The sequence below is a fragment of the Anabrus simplex genome, chromosome 10 (assembly GCF_040414725.1).
Source record: "Anabrus simplex isolate iqAnaSimp1 chromosome 10, ASM4041472v1, whole genome shotgun sequence".
Lineage (NCBI taxonomy): Eukaryota > Metazoa > Arthropoda > Insecta > Orthoptera > Tettigoniidae > Anabrus > Anabrus simplex.
In genome coordinates this window covers 110295218-110318868 of record NC_090274.1, presented here as the reverse complement: position 1 = coordinate 110318868, position 23651 = coordinate 110295218, and the positions used below count along the sequence as shown (strand labels likewise).

The window sequence follows — 23651 nt, the reverse complement described above, 5'->3', positions numbered from 1 at the left end:
AATGTGTCCTTGTTAATTATGCAATACGTCTAAACATTTGTAGCTGAAGATCTCTACAGAATAGATGAAACATGTCCTACAGTTTTTAATTTGCCTTAGGCAAATAAACAGTATTGATCAGGCGGAACTGTAGTGTTTTTTTTACTTCTTTTAACAGTGTATAACATCAATATGGAAAATGCGTATGATTGCTTGCAACTTCTAGTTTTAATACGATTTACAATTCCTAACGTTTACTTTGAGAAGAGTTACTCTATATGACGTCAATGATGATATGTGGCACATCTACGTGGCTACAATGAAATACACATCGAGGACTTAAACAACCCATCTCTAAAATACCACAGTGGTATGGGTTGTGATATGAATATCTTATGTCATGGAACTAGACAATACGTATATACAAAGTAATAAATATTTACATACATTGATGTGGTAAAGTACTGCGAACTGTTGGTGGCTCTGCACTGGATATACAAAATATATAGTCAAAGTGATAAACAAAAAATAGATAAGAAGATTTGCTTCATTGGTCTCGTGTTTGTTCCTTCTGTTTCACCTTTTGATCCCTGAACCTAAGCTGATGCCCTTCCCCTCAGACATTATCAGCTTCTGTGTTGGCCGTTAGTCTCACTTGCGTTGGATCCGCCTGCACGCCGTTCATTGCTGCCGCCATCTGCTGATCTCGCCATGGTGTGGTCAGGAACTTCATTCGCTGTACAGAGGAGTGATTTTAATCATCATTGGGTAAACACATGCAAGTCACGTGAAGAGAACCACACACATCATAAAATGTAGTGCAAAGGAACACTCAATTGTACACTGCTGTGGAAAACTGAAGGATGAGATAGATAAAGCAATATTACATATCAACTACTCGGCGGAAATGAATGAAAGCGCGGTAACATGTTGCCAGAGGTCTCCCACACTGGTGTGAGGTCAGCGCGACTATAACGCCAAATGGATCTGGCCCCACAAAACGAGGTAGTTGCAGGAACGGGACAATACAGTGTGAGTCAATCAACGAGCTGTTATGGTGCACTGTGGTGGTGGTATTCATTACAACATGGCCTGGAGACAACATTTGGATGACTTCACAAAGGGAAGAATCATCAGGAAACTGGAAGAAGGACGGAATGTGACGAGTGTAGCCCAGGAGTTTGGTATTGCTCACAGCATAGTTTCACGTGCATGCAGAGCATTCCAAAGCACAGGCACTGCTGCACGAAGGAGAGAAGGACAGCAACAGATGACCGCTACATTGCGCAACAGGAAAGAAGAGACTCACGTCAAACAGTGGGTGCAATTGCAACCACATTTAACAGGACTGCAAGGCACGACAACTGGATGGGGGGTGGTCTGTTTGCCCGACGAGTCATTACATTATGTTCTGTTGATACCCGTACATCGACGGCACTGTTTGCTATGGTGCCAAGAGCATCAGGTCTAGACCGATGAGGAGTGGGGTCGCGTGCTCTTCTCAGATAAGATCAGATTCAGTCTGATTAGTGATCTAGGCGTACCTTCATCTGGCGAGAGGTGGAAACACGTAATTCACCCAGGAATGTTGTCGAACATGATCATTTTGGTGGTCCAAGTGTTATAGTGTACAGAGGCATAATGTTGCATGGGTGTACCAACCCCAAAATTTTTGAATGGGGTTGTAACAGTATTTTATACATATTGTTCTTTCAAAAAATTATTATTATTATTATTATTACGTTGTAACCTATCTATTTTGTTTGGATCTTTGTGATTTTATTATTTATTTTATTACTTTTTGTATTTCTTGCCTTGCTTTCCATAGTCTTCCTGTCTGATACGCAGCCTTGAGGCAAGTGTTTGACTCGCTGTGGACACCTGTGAGGCGCCGTGCCGTGTGTTATCAGCCATTGAGAGTTAGTATGGCTTGAGACGGTCCCCTTTACAGACGTATTATGTAGGATATTATTTATATATTGGGGCTTTTGCTCCAGGTTGACCCTTTTGGGTCTATGTATCTGATACCTTCTTTTATGAAATGAAAATCCACAGCCTGTTTCCAGTCATTCGACCGGGTCAGGGATGGAATGAATGAAGCCCCCATCTAGCGGCAAGGATAGGAATTGTGCCAGCTGCCGAAGCCTGTCGCATTCCTCTGGGACAATGATAATGACAGATGAAATGAAATGATATTGGAGAGTGTTGCTGGAATTAAATACGACAGGGAAAACCAGAGTACCCAGAGAAAAACCTATCCTGTCTCCACTTTGTCGAGCACAAATCTCAGATGGAGTGACCGGGATTTGAATCACGGAACCCAGCAGTGAGAGGCCGGTGTGCTGCCACCTGAGCCATGAAGGCACCTTCTTTTATATTTGGTACTTTTTTTTGACTTGGTGTTTTTAATCTTTAATTAAGTGTAACCTTCCTTCAGTTTCAGTTCAAAGCTTCCGAGTAATTCTGTATAATTTAAATTTATTACTATATTCAATCAACTAAGAGCCTCCGTGGCTCAGCCAGCAGTGCGCCGGCTGCTCACCGCTGGGTTCCATGGTTCAAATCCCGCTCACTCCATGTGAGATTTGTGCTGGACAAAGTGGAGGTGGGACAGGTTTTTCTCTGGGTACACCGGTTTTTTGTGTCATATTTAATTCCAGCAACACTCTCCAATATCATTTCATTTCATCTGTAATTCATTAATCTTTACCCTAGAGGAGTGTGACAGGCTTCGGCAGCTGGCACAATTCCTATGCTCGCCGTTAGATGGGGGCTTCATTCGTTCCATTTCTGACCCGGTCGAATGACTGGAAACAGGCTCTGGATTTTCATTTTTATTCAATCAACTGATAACAAACTTATTACATTCCAGGCTTTGGTTTTTAACCTAGTGAAAATCTGGTCTAATTTAAATATCCACTGTAAATGAATTCAATTAATGAAGTTTTGCATTTTAAAGTCCTAACTTAATTTCAATTTTGGCCTAACTAACCATCCTTGGTATTGTTAAAAAAAACTTAATTCCTTCATAAATATTCTCCTTCCTGTGTTTATATGCTTAATAACAAATAAAGCAGCCAATGGCCATTGGGGTATATCAAATAGGGGTTCATGGGATTGATTTTATGTATCTCTTTGTATTTATATTTTCCTTTATTAAAGCATTGTTATAATTTATTTCTGAGTTATTATGTAGTTTGGCCAGCAAGTTGGCAATCACGCAAGGATCTTACAGATTTTTGGAGAAGTTATGGGTAGCTCCTTCCACATCACTTTGATTTCCTGTATATTCATGTTTGACGTCCATGGTTGATCAATTAATTTATTAGTTGTCGCCACATTACAGAGTACACTCACTGGTCCACATTATTGTGACAGTGTACTCCTTCCCCATGTGCGTCTTTTCAGGGGTGCATTTGGCCTTCACTTCATTGTTATGGATGACAATGCACGACCACATCGAACAGCACAAGTGGAGGAGCCCTTGGAACGAGAGGATATTCGGCGGCGAATGGACTGGTCTTTCCATTCCCCCGATGTAAATCCCATTGAGCAGGTATGGGACATGTTGGGCAGACGTTTTGGAGCACGTCCACATGCACCAACCATCCAGCAGTTGTCAACCACGCTGGAATGGAACGCCCTACCACAAGGACTCGTTACCAATCTTGTGGTCAGTATGCAAACATATTGTAGAGCATGCAGTTCTGTCCATGGTGATCACACTTCCTTGTAACAACCATGTCCCTTCCTTTGTGATGTCCAGGGAACCATCGTGAATCACAGTGACTTAAGTGTAATTTATTATATCTGTAGTTTGTCTCATCGCATATTACTTTCTGTTGCCTACCATACCGTACTGTAGCAGTTCTTCCTATGTATGGTTCAAGTTTCATCGAGCTATGTCACTTGGCAGTGACACAACATGTGAAAGTTACTTTCATCCTTAAGTTTTTCATAACAGTGTAGCATAAACACAATGTGGGGGAATGGATAAGTTCTCTGCTCATCAATCCCAATTCTCTTCACATCCATCTATTCCCAACAAGCTTGTTTCTGCTTAGCTATTTATCCTATTCACGTTCGTATCACATACACTGCTTGACAAAAAACATTAAGCACCCAGAAGGATTGGTCCAATATTATCCCATTTCAGTGTGCATGCACACCATTGATGTGTGAGTAAATGATTAGATTTACAAGGGTCTGTAATGTGTAGAACGCTCACCAGAGTGCATTCCTGATGGCATCGTCCTGTTGTTACCAGTCAACTGCCGTGAGTCAGACGTGCAGTGCGAATCACCCGCGACGCCTCGCAGACGCGTTAGACAGTCTATCCAACAACCGACAGGATTTGACAGAGGCCGCATTGTGGGCTGCACCAGGCTGGTTGGTCGTATTGTGCAATTGCCAGGCATGTGGGCCATTCCGATGTCACAGTCGCCCGATGTTGGACTCGGTGGCTACATCGCAGGTTTGGGTCGACCAAGAAACACCACTCCAAGGGAGGACCGTCGTGTGGTGCGCCAAGCATTGCGGAATCCCGTAACTTCGGCACCCGCCATCCGCAAACGTATACTGGAGACTCTAGGACATCCTGTGAGTTCCCGCTCAGTGTCTGGACGACTTGCACCCACCGGATTGTGGTCCTACCTCCCCATGCATTGGTTGCTGTTGACACTAGAACACCAACGCCTGCGTTTGGAGTGGTGCCTTGCCCAGTTGCATCATGTTCATTGATGAGTCCGGCTTCTCCATAACCTCCGATGACCATGGTGTGCGGGTTTGCCGGCGTTGAGGTCATAGGGCAGATCCTGCCCATATTGTGGACACACAGGTGTAATCCCTAGTTCATGGTGTAGGGAGCCATAGGATATGTGCTCAGGTCACCTCTAATAGTGGTTCGACAGACTTTGACGGCACAGCGATATGTCACAGACATTTTGCGTCCGCATGTCCTACCAATTATGGCACAATACCCTGGGACAATGTTCCAACAAGATAATGAACGTCCGCACACAGTACATGTATCTATGGACTCCCTAGAGCATGTTAAGGTCCTCCCATGGCCATCATGATCACCGGACCTCCCCATCATTGAACACATGTGGGATGACATTGAAAGGTGACTCCAACCCAGTACCAAGCTGCCGGATCTGGAGGGACAGCTGCAACAACTGTGGATGAACTTGCTTCAGAAGAGGATCAAAAGGCTGACTGACACCTTTCTGAACTGCGTAATGCCATGCTGTGTGTCAGTGGCCTTGTCTCTTTCATCCCATATTGTAATTAGTTCAATAAGGGCACATGGTTTTTCAGCATATGTAGTTTCATTCACTTTCAACCAATCCTTCTGGGTGCTTAACTTTTTTTGTCAGGCAGTGTATTATCAGTCCCCTATGTCCCTCCACACATTTTACTTTAATTTTAAGGTTACGTTATGTCGTTAACTTTACGGTCATGTTTCCATTGTGAGTGGAGCTTTTAAGAGCATGGCTGCAATCTTTCTAAATCTAACTTTAACTTGCCGTTGATCACAGCTCACCTGGACAAAGGTTCCTGGAGTGGTGAGGAGCTTGAAGATGGCCACTCCTGGTATCATGGCAATGCTGGAGCCTGCTATGAACCAACCCAGGACGTTCGCCCACACAGGGTACACGTACTGCTCATAGGTGAGTGCCTCGTATCCAATCAGGCCATACACGATGATCAGCTGAGACAGACAATACATTGTATCAGTACTACCCACATTTAATTGCATCTCAACAATGGAATGTACAATTTCTCTTACAACTAACTTACACAATTTTTTTTCCAGGCAAGTTTTTAAATTTAATTATTTACAGCTCATTGTCATTTAGGGCTGTCACCAGGCAGGTAATTATTGGGGTGGGGGTGGAGAGCATGATTGAAATGAACATAGGGATGTGAAATGATGAACAAGTAATCATGCAAACATTTCTATATATTAACAATATCCACAAACAAACAGGAAAGAATCCAGAATAATAATAGAGGTTGTTTCTCAAATACATTTTAAGTGAATCTTATGTTAGGATTTTTCAATAATATTCACAAGTAAACATAGTTCTTTACCTTGCAAGCAGCCTGCATGTGTTCGACCTAGCAAGCATGAGTTGCTAGTCTGAATCTTAGATGTTATTTGGTGAGACAGTTATCATTGCAACACAGTATTTTCATGTGTAAAAGTTCTGGTTTCTTTTTAATGGTCGTGTGAACAGTGATAACTCTTGCTCTTGCTATTGCAGAATATCCTAATGGTGTTTATGAAGTCCCTCATTATGATAGGAAGATTGGTGTTTGGTGTGCTGTTAGTACTTTTTTTGAGACAACAGTAAACGTAGGGATGTACCAAGATGACATTTTGGCGCCGAAGAAGAAAAATCACGAGGGTGGTTTCAACAAGATTCAGCCTCTACTCGTACAGCAGAAGATTCCCTTCTTACAATCTCAGAAGTGTTTGCAGACAGAGTGATCAGTGCTGGTCTATTTTTCCCTGATTCTCCAGATCTAAAGGTATTTGATTTTTACTTGTGGGGTAAACGGAAAGGAAAAATGTATCGAACAAATCCATACACATTAGAGGAACTAAAAGAAAACATTACGAATGAAATCAGAAACATTAGAGTGGCAGAACTCATTCGCGTCAGCCAGAACGTGGTTACCAAATGCAGTGCCTGTATAACCCAGGAAGAACGACACTTCCAGCATCTTTTGTAAGGAGGGCAGCCGCACGCGATTTAATTTCGGCTGGAGCAGCTGCCGTAGCGTAGGGTACAAACACCGTGCATTTAGTCTGAGTTTATCCGAAAGACCGTGTATATTGAAGGAATGACTTATGTACGAAACTATCAAAATTAATCCCAAGTAAAAAGAGTAGAATCAACTTGCTTCAAAAATACATTTCTAAATAAATGTCCCGTTACTGTATGCTGTTCATTTCATGTTACGAAATGTGAAAAGCTCTACCACCAGATAGACCGCCTGAACAGTCTCCACTGGGAAATGTAGTTTTCTGAAGGAATGCCTGCTTTCTAATCTCATTTCATCTGCCACCTTCTCCAGTTTTAATGCCTTAGCAGCCTTCTGATCTACAATATGGTGTACTGTATTCAATATGTGATGTGTTAGGGGAAGTTTTTGTAATTCGGACCAATAATATTTTTAGTATTTACAAGTTTGGTCGACCCCTGTCTGAGGCAAGGTCAGGAAGACAGCTGAGGGTAGCTTTCTCTCTGGACGATGATTTGCAAATGGACTTAAGGTTGAAAGGGGAAGAGGGAAACAATCTTAATACTCACATTCCTTGTACGCTTATACAAGGACAAGTAAGTGTTCTGTGAAGTAGTTATTTCACACACACACATCACATCGCTTATCGCGGGACACAAGGACCTCTCTAAAGCAGAAACTGTTGTACGTCTACGCATCTCTCCGTCTCTTTTTTTGCGGCCGGGTGGCCATCATCTTTAGTCAGCTACCTCGCCGCCCCAAAAAAGCATATAGGCTGACGCCTAGTTGGCAGTCGGCCTCCCCATCACCATGTTCACCTGTGTCATCCCAGAGATCACTCCAGCCATATCAGAAGATGACGTCTGCATCGCAATCCGCTCCGCCGGCTTCAGACTCCATGATGCATACCGGCTATTGGATGGCACCAGCTGCTTACCATCTACGCAGATTCTTCTCTACTTACATACGTTGGACGACCAGAAGCATCTCATCAATGCCGGCGTGTCCATTCATGATCATTACTACATCGTGGAACCCACTCCTCAACCCATACTTGCTCAACTTTCCGCCGATCCCACTCGCCTCCCTGTAGTACACACGCCACCGACCACGACCCTGCAACAACCTACATCGCTGTCCTTCTCTCTATCCCCTATGACAACTGTCACCACCACGACCTCTACTACGGCAGCTTATTCCTCCTCTCATACACCTGTCACTTTTGTCACGACCTGTCATCCATCTCCAATTACGACCTCCTCCCTACCCACTTCTACACTTCCTACGACAGTTAATTCCTTTCCACTCCCTGACAACCCCTCGGCATCCACCGCCGCAACGCCACTGTCGCCTCCATCATCGCATCCAGAAAACACCGCAACAGTAGCAACGTCATCACCGTCCACGCAGCTCCCCACGTCGTCCCACGGTCTGCCCAGCTGTGTGATCCGTGGCATCGACCCTTCGATATCCAACCAGGACATCCTCAGTGAACTTCACGCCGCTGGCGTCCCTTTTCGTAATGCCTTTAGAATTCAGACAAGTACAGGCCCGACGTATATGGTACGCCTACTTCTACCGACTGCAGACGGCGTCCACAACCTCATTGTCACTGGTGTCAACATCTACAGCCATCGATACAGAGTGGAGCCTTCTCGCTCCCCACCTCAACCATCTCACTATTCATCCAACACCACCTACCGTCGCCCCCGGCCAGTCCCTCCTCCGGTTCCACACCCTCAACCCGTTCATCCAACCCCTCCTCCAACTAATTTCTTCTTTTCGCCACCACCGTCCCCCACTGACCTGTTCCGACTCTTACTCACTTCTCTTGTTACCTTCTCGTCTGTGTTTCATATACTTGCTCTTCAACTCCCTCATCACCCCCTTGCTTAAAACTTCGCTTCCTTCAGTTCTGTCATGTCTCTCTTAAGTCCTATGTTAAAACTGTCCACATGCACCTCCCTATTCCACAATTCTACTTCCCATCTATCTAACTTTTCCTCTTCGAACCCATACCCTATCATTTCTCACTCCGTTTACCCACCTTCCGTTTTCCACACATCTCCTTGACCCGCCCACACCTCTTGGCCAGAGCGAGGGCGTAACCCTCTAGGTGGCCCGCCCCACCCCTTCAGGGTAGGGAATGAAAACGAGAATAGTAGTAGTAGTAGTAGTTATTTCAGCAAGATTTGTTTAGATTTTATAAGTACTGATCAAATATCTAAATAGGTAAGTTTTAACATAATTTCATTCATAAATTTTTAACTACTTTGCATATTATTTAGTTTTTGTTTAAAATTTTGCATGTCTTGTAATTTGGACCATTTGAACAATTGTAATATATTTCTTCGTAGTTTGACTGGTGGTTCTAAAAGAACTTGTTTTATAATTTGTGGCTGGCCCTGCGGTGTGTGGGTAGCGTGCCTGCCTCTTACCTGGAAGCTCCGGGTTCGATTCTCAGCCAGGTTAGCATTTTTTACCTGGATCTGAGGGCTGGTCCAAGGTCCACTCAGTCTGTGTGATTACGATTGAGGAGCTATCTGACAGTGAGATGGTGGCCCCGGCCTAGAGAGCCAAGAATTATGGCCGAGAGGATTTGTCGTACTGACCACACAACACCTCATAATCTCCAGGTCTTCGAGCTGAGCAACGGTCGAGAAACTGTTCACTACAGATGCAAGAAAATAAATCATAAACAGTTTGCATTGTATGTGACAAGTATGATGATGACTGGATTCAATGCAATAGTTGCAAAAAGTGGGCTCATGACAACTGTGCCAAAATTGACGATGAATTCTTTTACCACTGTCCTACATCCCAAAAGTGACAACCACAATTCATAGTGCCATATTTTATTGCTTAGGATTTCACAATAAATACAATAAATTTACCAGTCCAAATTACATGATAACAAATTTTAGAATAAATACTGCTTTTAAACAAATCCTAAAGATAATATGAAAATTTATTTTCAGTGAATCATTTGATACATTGTGCTAATTATTGTGTATAATAGAGTTGTAGACATTTAAAGTTAGGTGGTCCACATCACATCGACTTTCGCTAGCACACAATCTCTTTTAGAATGAGAAACATAAAAATTATGTAATTATATTGCTTAGTTTCTTCCCGCTTATTCTCTTGTACAGTGTCTTATTGAGGTTTCAGAATAGATATTTCCACTAGCGTATTTAATCACCATGACACTGCCTTCTTAAATTCTAGTCAGTGGATATGGGTTTTAAAATGAAGAGTCCCGTTGCTTGCTTGGATAATCACTCACCATGAGAAAGGCGGGAGCCAGAAATCTCCAGCACACTCTCCAGTACAGGCCCGGGGAGAAGCCAATCATATCCTTAATGTCATCACAGAATCGTTGTGTTCCTGCAAACAAATATTTTCAGTTAGAACATTTTTGTTACGTGGTAGCTGTACTAGATTTTTATTTATTTATCCGTTTATCGTCCAGGGTTGGCATTTCTCCCGGACTCAGCAAGGGATCCCACTTCTACCACCTCAAGGGCAGTATTCTGGAGCATGAGACACAACTGGGCAGGCAGCCTCATCTGTTATGCTGAAGAGGGGCCTTGTAGAGACAAGAAAGCAGCAGTGGCTTTAAGTTAGGTACAATCCCAGCATTTGTCTGGATGAAAAGTGGATAACCATGCAAACGTCCATTTACCATCAAAGCAAAAGGAGTTTTTACCTGCAAATGCTATTGCAGAAACATGTACTATATTAAAACAAGTTCTACCATTTCCTACACATCAACTGTATGTACGTAGTCTCAACGCCATCTTCAAGGGTTTGCTGCCCAACATTAGAACAATCCCAACCTACTCGTAGAACGTCTGCAACATCTAAGAACTATCAAGAAGCTGGTCACACGGAGTATGAATGAGAAATTCTAGAAATAGAGAAAGAATTATGTCATATGGGTATTATAGCGCTTTAAAGACCACACCTGTAAGCTATATCTCTCATTGTACAGCACTTTGAATACCTTCTTATATTCTTACCCCTATACCTAAGCTTTTTTTCTGTAGCATATAGTAGATTATATTGTTGCAGGTAACTAGAAATGAAAATGAAATATTATAGGAGTTCAGTAGATATTTCAATCACTTACTGAACTGTAATACAACTGATGACACACAAGATGACCCTCCAAACACTATAATTTATGATATAGAAATTTTGACCTGATTGGAAGTGGAAATAGTAATATGTAAAATGAAAAACTACAAGTCTACAGGACTGGATGAGTTCAGCGTGGATATGATCAAAGTACTCGGAGAACCTGGAATACAATGGTTGTACAGAGTACTGAATAAAATTTGGAAAGAAAATCAAATTGCCAATGAAAGGAGCCAAGGAGTGATTATTTCACAAGGTGACTGAAAGAAGTGTAGCACTATAGAGGCTTAAGCCTTCTATGTCATGGGTTAAAAATATATGAGACCATCCTGGAGAGAAAAATCAGAAAGTTTGTTGAGGAAGAACAACACAGATTTAGAGCAAACAGACCTCATTTCTTGACAAGAATGCTCTTTGAAAAATACTAGGATAAGAATAGAATGGTTATAGTTGTACTCTTGGATATTGAGAAGGCATGAGATTATAGCTCGAGTAAAACAACTATAATACCAATATAAATTTACTCATTCGGGACAAATATTTCAGGTCTGGCAAATGCTGTGTCACATCAACATCTATATCATAAAACAACTATATCGAGAGACAAAGAGCTGTGTGCACAAGGAGGCAGGTCAAACTGTTTCGAAACCAAGAGCAGAGTCCAACAAGGAAGTTGTCTATCACCACTTCTCTTCATTACTATAATGGATGAGGTTATAAAATCAGTGAAAATGAAGGATCAGACAACAAATGCACTTGTATTTGCTGATGACGTTATGCTATGGGGTGAGACAGAAGCAAAAGTTCAAGCTAAACTAGATCTTTGGCAAGAAGAATTTGAATGAATGTGAATGATCATCAGCCAAACTAAAACTGCCGGTTCAGTCCTGAAGCAGTCCACCTGCGAGTGCAAAATGAAGAAGTAGAAATTATCAATAACTTCAAATACTTAGGGAGCTTCGTTTCTTCTGAAAATACCACAAACCAAGAAATAGGCAGTAGAATACAAGCTGCATCAAAATTCTAACACTCCATTCGTCAATTACTTTGGGATGACTCTTTTCCCCAAGCTTGCAAGCTCACACTGTACAAAACATATTTGTACGTTGACTAGATGTGTACCAAGTCGCCTACAGGCCACTTAAATGAAGTTCCTTCGGTCATCTCTCCAAAAGACAAGGAGAGACAAAATAAGGAATAAAAGTATTTGGCAACAACTTGTATTGGACAGGAGCCTGTTGGAAACCTTAGAATTAAGCAGACTATGATGGTACGGACATATGAGAAGGATGGCTCTGATTAGGACTATGAAAGGAACGTTGTTGGTAAGAGGCCCAGAGAGAGGCCTCGCGATAGTTGGGAAAAGCAAATTTTCGAAGACCTTGCCAAACGTGATGTAAATTGGCCACATCAGCTGTGGATGTACAGGACGAACTCGACGAGGCTTGTAAACACTCGCACCTGGCTTGCTGGAGCAGAAAATCAATGATGATAACAACTCCTTAATAATTTCCACCGGGCGAGTTGGCTGTGCGGTTAGGGGCGCGCAGCTTCCATCCAGGAGATAGTGGGTTCAAATCCCACTGTCAACACCCTTGAATATGGTTTTCTATTGTTTCCCATTTTCCCACCAGACAAATGCTGGGCTGTACCTCAATTAACGCCTCGGCCGCTTCCTTCCTATTCCTAAACCTTTCCTATAACGTCATCGCCATAAGACCTATCTGTTTCGGAGCAACATAAAGCAAATGAGAAAGCTTCCTCCACTTCAGGTTGCCAACCGTGCCTCCAGCTGTAGATTCAGTCTCGAGTCCAGATAAAGGAGGAGAGGATACAGGTTCACGGGTAAAGACCCCAGAATATTTAGCAAATTTCGCTATCAGTTATACTGACGGGGTCTCAAACCTATGTCCTAGTGCGAGAACCTAGTGTACCTTTACCATCTCGGCTACGTAGTCCTCAAACATTATTCACGACTAAATTATTGCATCTGAACTTCGCTACTAAGAATCGAAAAAGGGACTTAATCCTAAGTATGTGTTGCTTTGACCTTGCTGTTACTGTGGGTCAGAAGATTGTTAAAAGTGGTACCGAGTAGCAGCTGTTCACATATTCTGATACTAACTGCATCAGTAATCTATCTCTGAATGTTCTCCTACGATTGATGTTCTCCCCAGATAAGAGTTTGTGTGTATGACAAGAGACCACTAAGTTCAAACCCTCAAGTACCACCAGACAGAGCCGAAATCGAATCCGCTAACAAGAACTGCAAAGGGCTGCGCTCTACCGCTTGAGCTACTCAGCCAAGCAGTAAAACTAGTACTAACAAAGAAACAGGTCTCCGAGTTCATATTGGAAACCCAGACGAACACCCATTTCCCTCTTAGTACATTAAGGATCCATTTGCTTTTACGTGCCCTTTAGACTGTCAGAGACCTTTAGAGCTTTAACTTATTAGCCTTTTTCCCTGCATGAGCCCTTTAGAACTCTTTAGCAGATATGAGTCCTTTAGAGTCCTTTACTGCATTAGAGCACTTTACCCTATATCCTTTTCCACACACAAGCCCTTTAGCCAGTTAAAGCCCTTTAGTTCTTAGCCCATTAGACCCTTTAAACCTGAATGACCCTTTCAAATATTTAGAACCATTTAGCCCATATGATCTCTTTAACCCTTTAGTGCCTTTCAGCCCAAATGATCTATTTTAGTCCTTACCCAATTACAGTCTTTTATCCCATATGAGACCTTTAGACCCTTATGGCCCTTTAGTACCCTTCAACCCATACGATCCCTTTGTCCAATTCAAGCCCTTTAGCCCATATGGGGTAGATGACCTAGATGTTAGGCCCCTTTAAACAACAAGCAACAAGTAGCCCATATGGGATCTTTATCCCGTTAGATCATTTTTAGCCCTTTTGTTCCCTTTAAGCCACTCCAACCCTTTAGCCCATTAAAGCCCTTTTAACTGTGCCCTTAATTCCTTTACCTCATTAGAGCCCTTTTCCCTTTAGCCTATTCGAACCCATTTAGTCCTTTGGCCTATACGTGTCCTTCAGCCTCATATGCACTAGTTAAGCCGAATATTGAACTAGAGTCCCTACCAGTAACTGAATTATCTGAAGGTTACAAGAACTGAACTGTTGAACTTCAGCTAGAGTTAGTCTGTATGAGCAATGTACCACCATTAGTCATTGTGCCAGCTCTCCAGAGATGGTCTGGTAAGAGCAATGTATAGTGAGCATCTTGTTCACTAGTGCTAGCTGAGCACCGAGACTCTGAGGTTAGCCTTTGCCATGTCTCTAGAGTTACAGCAATAAGATAAATTGGTCCTAAGTTACAACTCGTGAGTCCCTCGGATAGTTCTCCAGAGTTAGTCCCATAAGAGTAATGTATAGCAGATATCTTGCCTAGCAACCTTTGCATCAGCTCCCCAAATTTACTCCGATAAGCCTAATATGTTCTAAGTTACATGTTGTGAGCCCCTGAGATAGATCTCCAGACTTAGAAGTTATATTGCGTAATAGCCCTTGAATCAGCTCTCCACACTACCACGGCATTAGTTAAAGTGACACATGACATGCAACCAGCGATAGATAGAGGACAAATGACTATACGGTATGGTACTTGTTCTCTTGGACTTAAGCAAAGCCTTCGACTGTGTAGATAGAGACATATTACTTGCTAAACTTAAGGCGCTGAAATTTTCTTACAGCACTTTAACCTGGGTACAATCCTATCTTGGTGATCGTCAGCAGCGTGTATCTGCGGGAAATGATACATCTTCGTGGCAAAACACTAAGATGGGCGTGGCTCAGGGTAGAGTATTGTCACCACTTCTGCTGTCATTGTACATGAATGACTTATCTGAGATACTCAGTAGCGGCGATTGGGAAGTAAAAGTGGAGCGGGGGGTGGGGGGTACATGGGTTAGTGGGATATAGCGGGGAAGGGGAGGGAGGAAGACGGCGTGGTGTATGCATGTAAACTGAAAAAACCCCTTCAAAGTGGGAATTATTTATGCTCTCTGAGCTAATTTGCACAGAGAGGTGAATGTTTTACCAACTTAAGTGTGGCAATAATTTGAGATAATAGACTGTACAATAAAACTTTCACCAAAGGAACAGTATATACATCTATTACAATTAAATAGAAGTACGGCGTTGTTATGCAGTTAAAATCATTTAGTATTTGACTAGGGCTATACACTAAGAAACTCATAGACAGTAAAGAGACTGCTAGATGGACGAATGTGCGCGGCAAGTCGGTGAATCATACCTCAGTGTCCATGATCTTGGCAAAACATTATACCCCTGGTACCCTTTCTCACAGCATATGCAAAATCCTCACTACTTGCTGTGGCGCTATGCAAATCAGTTAGCTGCGACGAGTGACATTTTGTGCGTATTTCCACTAATAATTAACGAAAATAAAGTAAAGAATTAACTGATAAGAAAACAGGGCTTGTACAAAGTGCTTTTATAAAATAATTACTCCTATATTCCTAGTTTCAGACGGCTAGAATGGAATAATGTTTTCTCCACAAAGTGGAAGGGGGGGGGGAGGCGACTGTCCCACCTCACCCCCCTTTGTCGCCGCTACTGGAGATGCTGACCAATTGTAAATATCACCTTTATGCAGATGATATTCAATTATATATTCACACAAAGCCTAATGACTTAAACAATTCAATCACTAAGTTAAACGAAGACCTAGCAAATGTTAATGACTCGACTAGCAGACATCGCCTGAAAGTGAACCCATCAAAATCACAGGCCATCATAATTGGCACGTATAAATTTCATGCTAAAATACAAAACACATCTCTACCCAGTGTTACGCTCAGTGGAATACCAGTAACATTTAGCGATCGTGAAAAGAACCTTGGAGTACTATTTGATAAATATTTAAGTTGGTCGGAACATGTCACAAAAATTTGTCAAAGAGTATTCTACTCATTACATTCTGCAAAAAGGATGAGGGACTTCCTTCCAAGAAACACAAGAAATTTATTAGTTCAGGGTCTAATATTTCCAATATTTGACTACGGAGATGTAGTTTATAATAGTATGAGCAAAACACTTTCATGTTAACTACAGCGAGCGTACAATGCTTGTCCTTGATTCGTATTAAATATCCCAATCCAAACTCACATTAGCCCTTTCCTCTCTCAGCTGTCATGGCTAAGATTGACTGAACGACCTAAATACCACGCTGTTTCCCTTCTCCACAGTATTCTGCAAACAAGCAAACCAGACTATCTTAGAACAGACTTTAAATACCTCTCCCCTTCCGATAGAGCTCCCTCAAAGTCATCCACACGTTCCCTCTTGTCCATTCCCATTCACCACAGTAACTCGTACAACAACTCATTGATACCTGCTACCATACGTTCCTGAAACTCAATCCCAGCTGAAATTAGAGTCATAGGCAATCCGAGGCTATTGAAAAGGAAATGTTTAATGTGGTACTCAAATATGTAAAAAGTAGATCTCACTAACGTAGAAAAGTAATAATTAGTTCTTAATTATCAATAAGGATACAAAATTATAGAGGTTAAGTAAATTAATCTTAGTGATTTTTAGAAATATGTGTAAAAATGACTTTATGTGCATTATTCTGTAAATTGTATAAAGCTGTTTTATAATATGGCTTGGCATTATAGCAGGCTTCATAGCCTGAGCCCCGCCATACAAGAAGGGCAATAAACTAAACTAAACAGTTAGTCCATTAACACTAATAGGTCCTATGTTACAGGTTGAGAACTTCTGAGGTTGCTCTGAAGAGTTTGTCCCATAGGAGTAATGTTTAGCAGCCATGTTGCCCATTAGCTCTTGCGTCAGCTCCCCAGAGTTAGTCGCTCAAGAGCAATGTATGGCAGCCATCTTGACTGGTAACCCTTGCATCAGCACCCCAAAGTTAGTGTGATAAAACCAACCAGTTGTAAGTTACAAATTGTGAGCCCCTGAGGTATCTCTTCAGTGTTAGCCTCATAGGAGTATTATATAGCAGCCTTCTTGGCTAGTAGCTCTGCGTCAGCTCCCCAAAGTTAGTTCGTTAAGACTGAACTAAACTAAACACTAGAGTATTATATTACTCTCCAAAAGAACAGTGTAAGTTATAACAGGTCTCTTGCCTTGAATGACAGGTTAGGTCAGGTTTTGAATCCAAGCCTGTAAGTTTAAGCTTGCATGAGTACGGTTTGCCCGGGCACCTAATTTAGGTCTGTAAGGTTACCGCCCCTGTCATCAGCATAAGCATGGTTCTGAATCCAAGCCTGTAAGGTTTAGCTTGCACCCGTGGCTAGTCGCCCAGTTTTCAAGTCTCCCGCGCTTTGCTATCACAGGCTGAAGAGCCAGTCAGTGCTTTGTCTTGTTCTCTCACAGACCTCCTACATACATAGCATATCCTTCTTGTGTTAACTAAAAATATGCAGAAGTAATTGTGTCTTACCGTATATCCAGGAGATAGCTATGGATTCAAAGAGGACAGCAAACAGCATGGAGTAGCCGGCAGCGTAGCGATCTAGCAAGTGGAAGAAGTAGAAACCACCCTGAAAAAATAAATGGTTTACTCAACACAAGAATATACTTTAAGTCAGATGAATTCATTATGGAAAAACAGTATGGATTTAGGAAAGGAAAAGGGACAAAAGATAATAATAATAATAATAATAATAATAATAATAATAATAATAATAATAATAATAATAATAATAATAATAATAATAATAATAATAATAATAATAATAATAATCGCATGGCCTCAGCTACCATGTGCAGATATTTCAATTTGATGCCATCTGGCTGTTTGCTTGACAATTTCGACGTCCCATTTTACTCTAGGCCACTAGGTGGCAGACAGAGTAAACCGAAACTCTTTTGGGCGTCTGTGGTTGAGATTTTCATGAATTTTGTCGGGTAAACCCCAAATGTGTCACAAGAGATCTTTTACATACCGACATCGTACGACATGGAGTGTCGAATGGACTGATCTACAGAGGCAGCTGGGAAAAGAGATGGTATTGGGTTAAGAACCACTGGAGAAAGATATATTGAAAAAGGAACATTGGTGTTTGTGGTCTGTATTGCACCCATAAGCGAATGCGCGTAATAAATGCATATATTAAATATTTAATAATTCACATATTAGAATCCAGCAGTAGGCTGGAAAAGCTTGCAGTCTCACAAAGCAACATTCAGGCGCCGTTCAGACGGCCAGAATATCCACCGGATACAACTTAAGGCACGAACGGCATATAGCTGGCCTAAGTGGTACGTCCAATAATGTTTATGATGCCGACAAGAAGTGGAAACTTTCTAGCCAGTTCCCACGGGAAATCCGCACCATTGGAATTTGACCTACTTAGAGGTGCAAGTGAGAAACAAATAATACCCGTCATCCCCCGCCAGAACGTGGTTCAGCCCAAGCTACGAGGAGCGGCAAAATTTCAACCAATCACGATTTACGAAATTTAAGTGTCATGTCCTAGCGGGAATCTGTATCCAGTTTTCCGTGATTCGGTGTCGAATGTAATAGTGGAATACGCAGTCCTAGACTGCAAATAATATTTAACGAATATTTCACGCAAATACGTGGTTAAATATTTCTCAAAAACGAGTTTTCAACATTGTTTGGAAGAGTGGTTGCGCCCAGAGAGCGGAGTGTCATGGCGGCAAAGCGCCATGTTCCCAGTGTAAATAGGCCCTATGACGCTTTTCAATTTAAAAATTAAGCTACGATCATTACTGATAACGCAGTGCAACACTCAAAGCAAACCAAATTTTGGAGTATTTAGAGTGCATTTCCGAACATTTTAACCTACGGACAAGTGGAAAATCGATCCAAGGTACCGTATCACTACGCAGCATCCCCTCCAATCGGACTATTTTGAAGTGGGGGTGTGAGAATTTACAAAAGCAGTAGCAGCAGTGTGGTGATACCTCAGTCCTACTTGAAATTTTAGTGCAGACAGGTGATTCTACAGTGAGTGGAGCATCAAGAGACAACTTAACATTTGTGTGAGTAGAGACTTAGCCAAGCAAAGAACACTTAGGGAGAACTCTAAAATGATATCAGATTTTTGGAATCAGTCAAACAATTATCCTAGCAAAATGACAGTGGTAGTCGTAATACAAACTTTCATAAATGAACATTTAATGCAGTGAGGCTGGCTGAACGGAGACGGACAATAGGAGTTTGCTTGATCTGTATTTATACAACTTTTCTTAGCTCACACTTAGCTTGCACGTCACGATTCTAGTGGAGAAGAATTATTTTGGAGGACGGTATTTTCATAAACATTTCTCCATATCTTACATGGGAACATTACAATTAAACGTGAACAGTCTATAAAATGGTTATTTCATCTGAGACATTTGGGAGCAAACATTAGGTGAGCTAATTGCAGGGGAGACTTTGTTTACTAGTGGAGCTTAACGGTACAGGGACTGGTGTCCACTTTCGTTTGTCAGAGAGAGGTCGATGGCTGCTATAATCCCTTGTGTAAACAGGCGGTAGAAGGAGAGTGCTGAACGGAGACGACCAGGAGGAGAATCGCCAGGTAGATCTTTTCTTCCAGCGCACGTCAACTCTTCGAGAGCTATTGCAGTGTAATTTATGTTTTTCTTCATATAATGGTTAAAAGGCGTGTGAAATAATCTTACGTGTGCAACGCAAGCATGAGAATGGATCCAATTCGTGTGTATGAAGTGTCGAATAGCCTCCGCAAGATGAAGAAGATGGAGTAAAATCATGTAGCGGGGACTGTGAGGATTTAACCCGCCTTCCAGCACAAAGGTAATGTGAGCATACTATAATCATGTAATAATTTACTTAAGGGCTATGAACAATCAGTGGTCAAATTTAGGGTAGCGATTTATGTAGGATTAATAATTATAAATTTTACGTACCGGATGGAATAATTACATTCTTCGATGTTATTTGTAGTTAGAGTTAGATGTGAGACCGGGACGTGAATCTAGGATTTCTGTAGATATTTTATGTCCAGTTCAAGTTCTGATTTTTTAAAACTATGGTACGGTGTTTTAGTGATTTTTTTGATTTTGTGGACGTTGCCGAGTTGTTTTTGGATTTTTTTAATAACTGTAATTATAGCGCAGCCAATTTTTTATCCACTTGGCACTATTTTTTTATTGATCGATTTCATTGGAGATCTTACATGTTATTTGCGGTATTGTGTTCATTTCATAATAATACTTTTTTATTTTATTTTTTTGTGTACGTGGTTTCACATTTTCGATAACTGGGTATTTGTCAGGCAAATCTTGTGGTAACAGTCAATAAAGAAGGATAGGGAAACCATTGCAGGTCAAATCTGATAATCCATGGCATGTGCATGTGAAAATAAGGTGGAATTAATGAGCAATGAAATGGTAATACCCCTGATGATAACAATTGAAAAATGAAGAATATGAAGCTTGAGGACCATGTTGTATAATGGTGTCGTAATATGTGTATGCGTACGACACAATGTATTATTTATGATTGGCCCGTATTCAAATGAGCGAGGCTGCATTGGCAAAGAAATGCCACTTTGAGAATAATGAGGTGAATGTGAATTGAGAGGAAAACAATTTAGCTAGGATAGTTAAATCTTCGACGATATATGTGACATTTGAAGGTGGAAGGCATACATATTTATAATTTTTCCAGGGATGAATATATCACTCGGAAATACGCAAATCAAAGACCGAGTTGAAACATGGAACGGACTGACCAAGCAATGTGTGAAATTTTTGAAAAGCAATGATAATCATAATTGACATGTAATATTCCTAGTTAGAATCCTTGAAAGTTGTGAGAGGTCATTTACGCCTGATATCACGAGATTGTTACTTTAAATCTGTTTGATAAAAATTTTTCTGCATCTGGATCTGTGCGTATTTTTTATTTAAATTCTGTTAGGCAGTGATCACGTCCATTTTATTGTGATTTTCCTTATATGGTTTCTTTTGCTTTGCGCGGAATTTTTATTTTGAGCACGGTGTTTTAATATTTCTTCTGCAGTAACTGAAGGTACGTGAAAGATTGTTCATGATTTGATTGATGTAAATAAGATAGGAGTAGTTAGGGTATTTTTGAATTTATTTGTTTTCTGTTGGAGCATTGTGGTTACTCCATTGTCATGTACATTTTGTAAATAATTTCACTGTGTTAGGTTAGCAAGACCACAGATCGTTCATAGCCAATATCAAAGTAAACGTTTATGCTCTAGGACATCGTAAATCACAAAACCTTTGAACCCCACTACAAAAGTTAAATTAGGTAAATGATTCGACCCTTGATAAATAGCTGTGTCATAAGTGCCGTAAAATACGTAGACAAGATGGAATCTGCCTCCATCGATGGTGATGCCATATAATTTCAATAATTCTCTGTGCAAATACAGACAACGGCAAGGTAAAATAAATTAATTTGTAAAGGGGTCGAATTCATTTAATAAGGTAAAACTGAGGCACATGGCCAAATTTGTTCTATTTCATTGGTAAAAGGATCCAGGCTATCACAGCTGGTAGTGTGTAAATTATTTAAATGTGTAACTATTCGTCATTAAGGAATGATTTGATAACTTTTCTTGGTTCAGCCAATGTTTCTTTAGTTTGTGGTTAAGAAATAGAATGGTGGTGAAATACCATGTTCATGGATTATCTTTTATTTAACCAGGGCTTTTGTACACAATTATATTTTTACAGTTGGGCAGTTATCAACTAAATTGAACTTTGTGTCATCAAGTCTAGGACATCCACTTTATGGAATCATTTAATTAATTAATTAATTATTTTAATGTCACGCAAGTCCAGTCACTTGAGATATGTTTTAAATGCAGTTCATAGTGCTTTATTCAAAATGCAGTATATTTATGGATCTGTAGTCTGTTGTGGTTGTGTCACGTACATAAGAGACACCAGTTCGATGGTGATGATGTGTTATTAAAATTTGTTGACCTTCAGTCGAGTTCATTTGGCAGATGTTTTTAATGTTTTGTTGAGGAGATTTTGAATTGTAATATTTTTTCAGTAACCTTCTTTATTTAATCCAATTTAACTTCATTTTATTTTACACACTTTCCGACTTTGTCCAATAAACTATTTTATTTATTTAAATTTAATTCAGTCTTTGGGTACCGTCATTTATAGTTTAGTTTACCCCATCTTTCATTTCCTCACCCCCCCGATCGACGTGTGGCCCATCAAACCGTGGGATACGAAGGACGCACCACTCTTGAGGAAGAAGAGTCTACATGAAGCGGTAGGTATTTTAAAATGTCATTATTTACAGGAGCAGCCGGCGCACATTTCAAGAGAGAAGACCACCGCATTTGGGTGCCTTTACAAGGGCACAGTATTGATCTTTAAAATGCCTTTGACAGAGTACAACGGGAGAAACTAAAGGACATACTAAATAAAAAGGAGTAGATTGGAAAGAAAGAAGACTGCTGAGAATCTTTACATAAATAAAACAATTCGGGTAAGAGTAGGACAGAATTTTTGCAACGAAAGCAAAATTGATAAAGGGATTACACAAGGTTCTTGTCTTTTTTTTTATTTCAAAAGAGGCACCTGAGCCAAGGCTCATAATGGTGCAGTACAATTAATTACATTTGGCAACAAAGATGAGATTTGAGAACATCAGCTTCTAGGACAAAAATATAATATACTGTACAACGAATAATAATAATAATAATAATAATAATAATAATAATAATAATAATAATAATAATAATAATAATAATAATAATAATAATAATAATGTATCCTAGTGATAGAAACCAAATATGAACAGCAGTGATATAGTGTACTAAATCAGTACTCTATCGGCTTGGCATTTTTACATTTTTAGAAAATTAACAAGCTTGGTTTTAAAGATGGGTAATTTAGCGGCTTCTCGAATATGCTCAGGAAAGCTATTGAAAAATTTACAGAGAAATGCCATAAAGAATTAGTGCCATACTTAGTAGACTTTGATGATTTGCAGTGAAATTTAGTAGATCCTCTTGTACTGAATGAACGTATATCATAATTCAAGTTGCAAAGTGTGTTCGAATGAGTTTGTCCATTTTTCAATTTATACAACATAATAGCTGAAGCTTCTTTTTACGAAGACCATCAAGTGACAGCACATTACAATACTGGTAGACCTGTATGGTTGGTGTTAAGGTGGGTAAGTTGAAGTGTATTTTCAGTGCTCTTTTCTGTAAGATACTGATCTTTTCAAATTGTTCTTTACTGCAACATGCCCAGATATGAATCATGTAATTCAGGTGGCTTTCAATTAGTGCATGATAAATACTCTTCAACAGTCCACGAGAAACTTTGTATTTTAATCGGCTGAATACACCAATAGTAGGAGTCATTCTATCACACAGCAACGTGATGTGATTCTCCCAAGTTAGCGACTCATCTATGCTAAGTCCTAGAAATTTGGTTGATTGAACACGAGGTACCACTTGGTCATAGAAACTTAAGTTGATGTCCAGAGGAAATGTACATAATGGTTTGTGAAATATGATATAGTTAGTTTTATTATGGTTAATTCTTAGTCAGTTGGTAGTAAGCCAGGTCTGAATGAAAGATATGTCATGTTGCACCTTTTCTTCAAGATTATAAATACAATTCCCTGTATAGAAAATATTTGTGTCATCAGCAAATAATGACAATTTGCCGAACAGTGGCAAGTTACCAATATCATTGACAAATACAAGAAATAATATTGGTCCTAGAACAGAACCTTGAGGCACACCAGCTGTTATAGTCTGCAACTT

The 23651-nt window shown here is 40.6% G+C and overlaps 1 protein-coding gene across 2 annotated transcripts in view; it reads right to left on the bottom strand.

The window, feature by feature from the left end:
* Positions 1 to 595: 595 nt before the first annotated feature.
* DAT (Sodium-dependent dopamine transporter) overlaps positions 596 to 23651 on the bottom strand; it is a 258731-nt gene continuing 235675 nt past the window's right edge. For both annotated transcript variants that reach the window (XM_068229420.1, XM_067154453.2), the window contains 4 exons: positions 17321 to 17420; positions 10019 to 10119; positions 5525 to 5692; positions 596 to 715 (listed from right to left, as the gene is read on the bottom strand). In XM_068229420.1, coding sequence (XP_068085521.1) covers positions 596 to 715; positions 5525 to 5692; positions 10019 to 10119; positions 17321 to 17420 — 489 coding nt within the window. The remainder of the gene's footprint in view (positions 716 to 5524; positions 5693 to 10018; positions 10120 to 17320; positions 17421 to 23651) is intronic.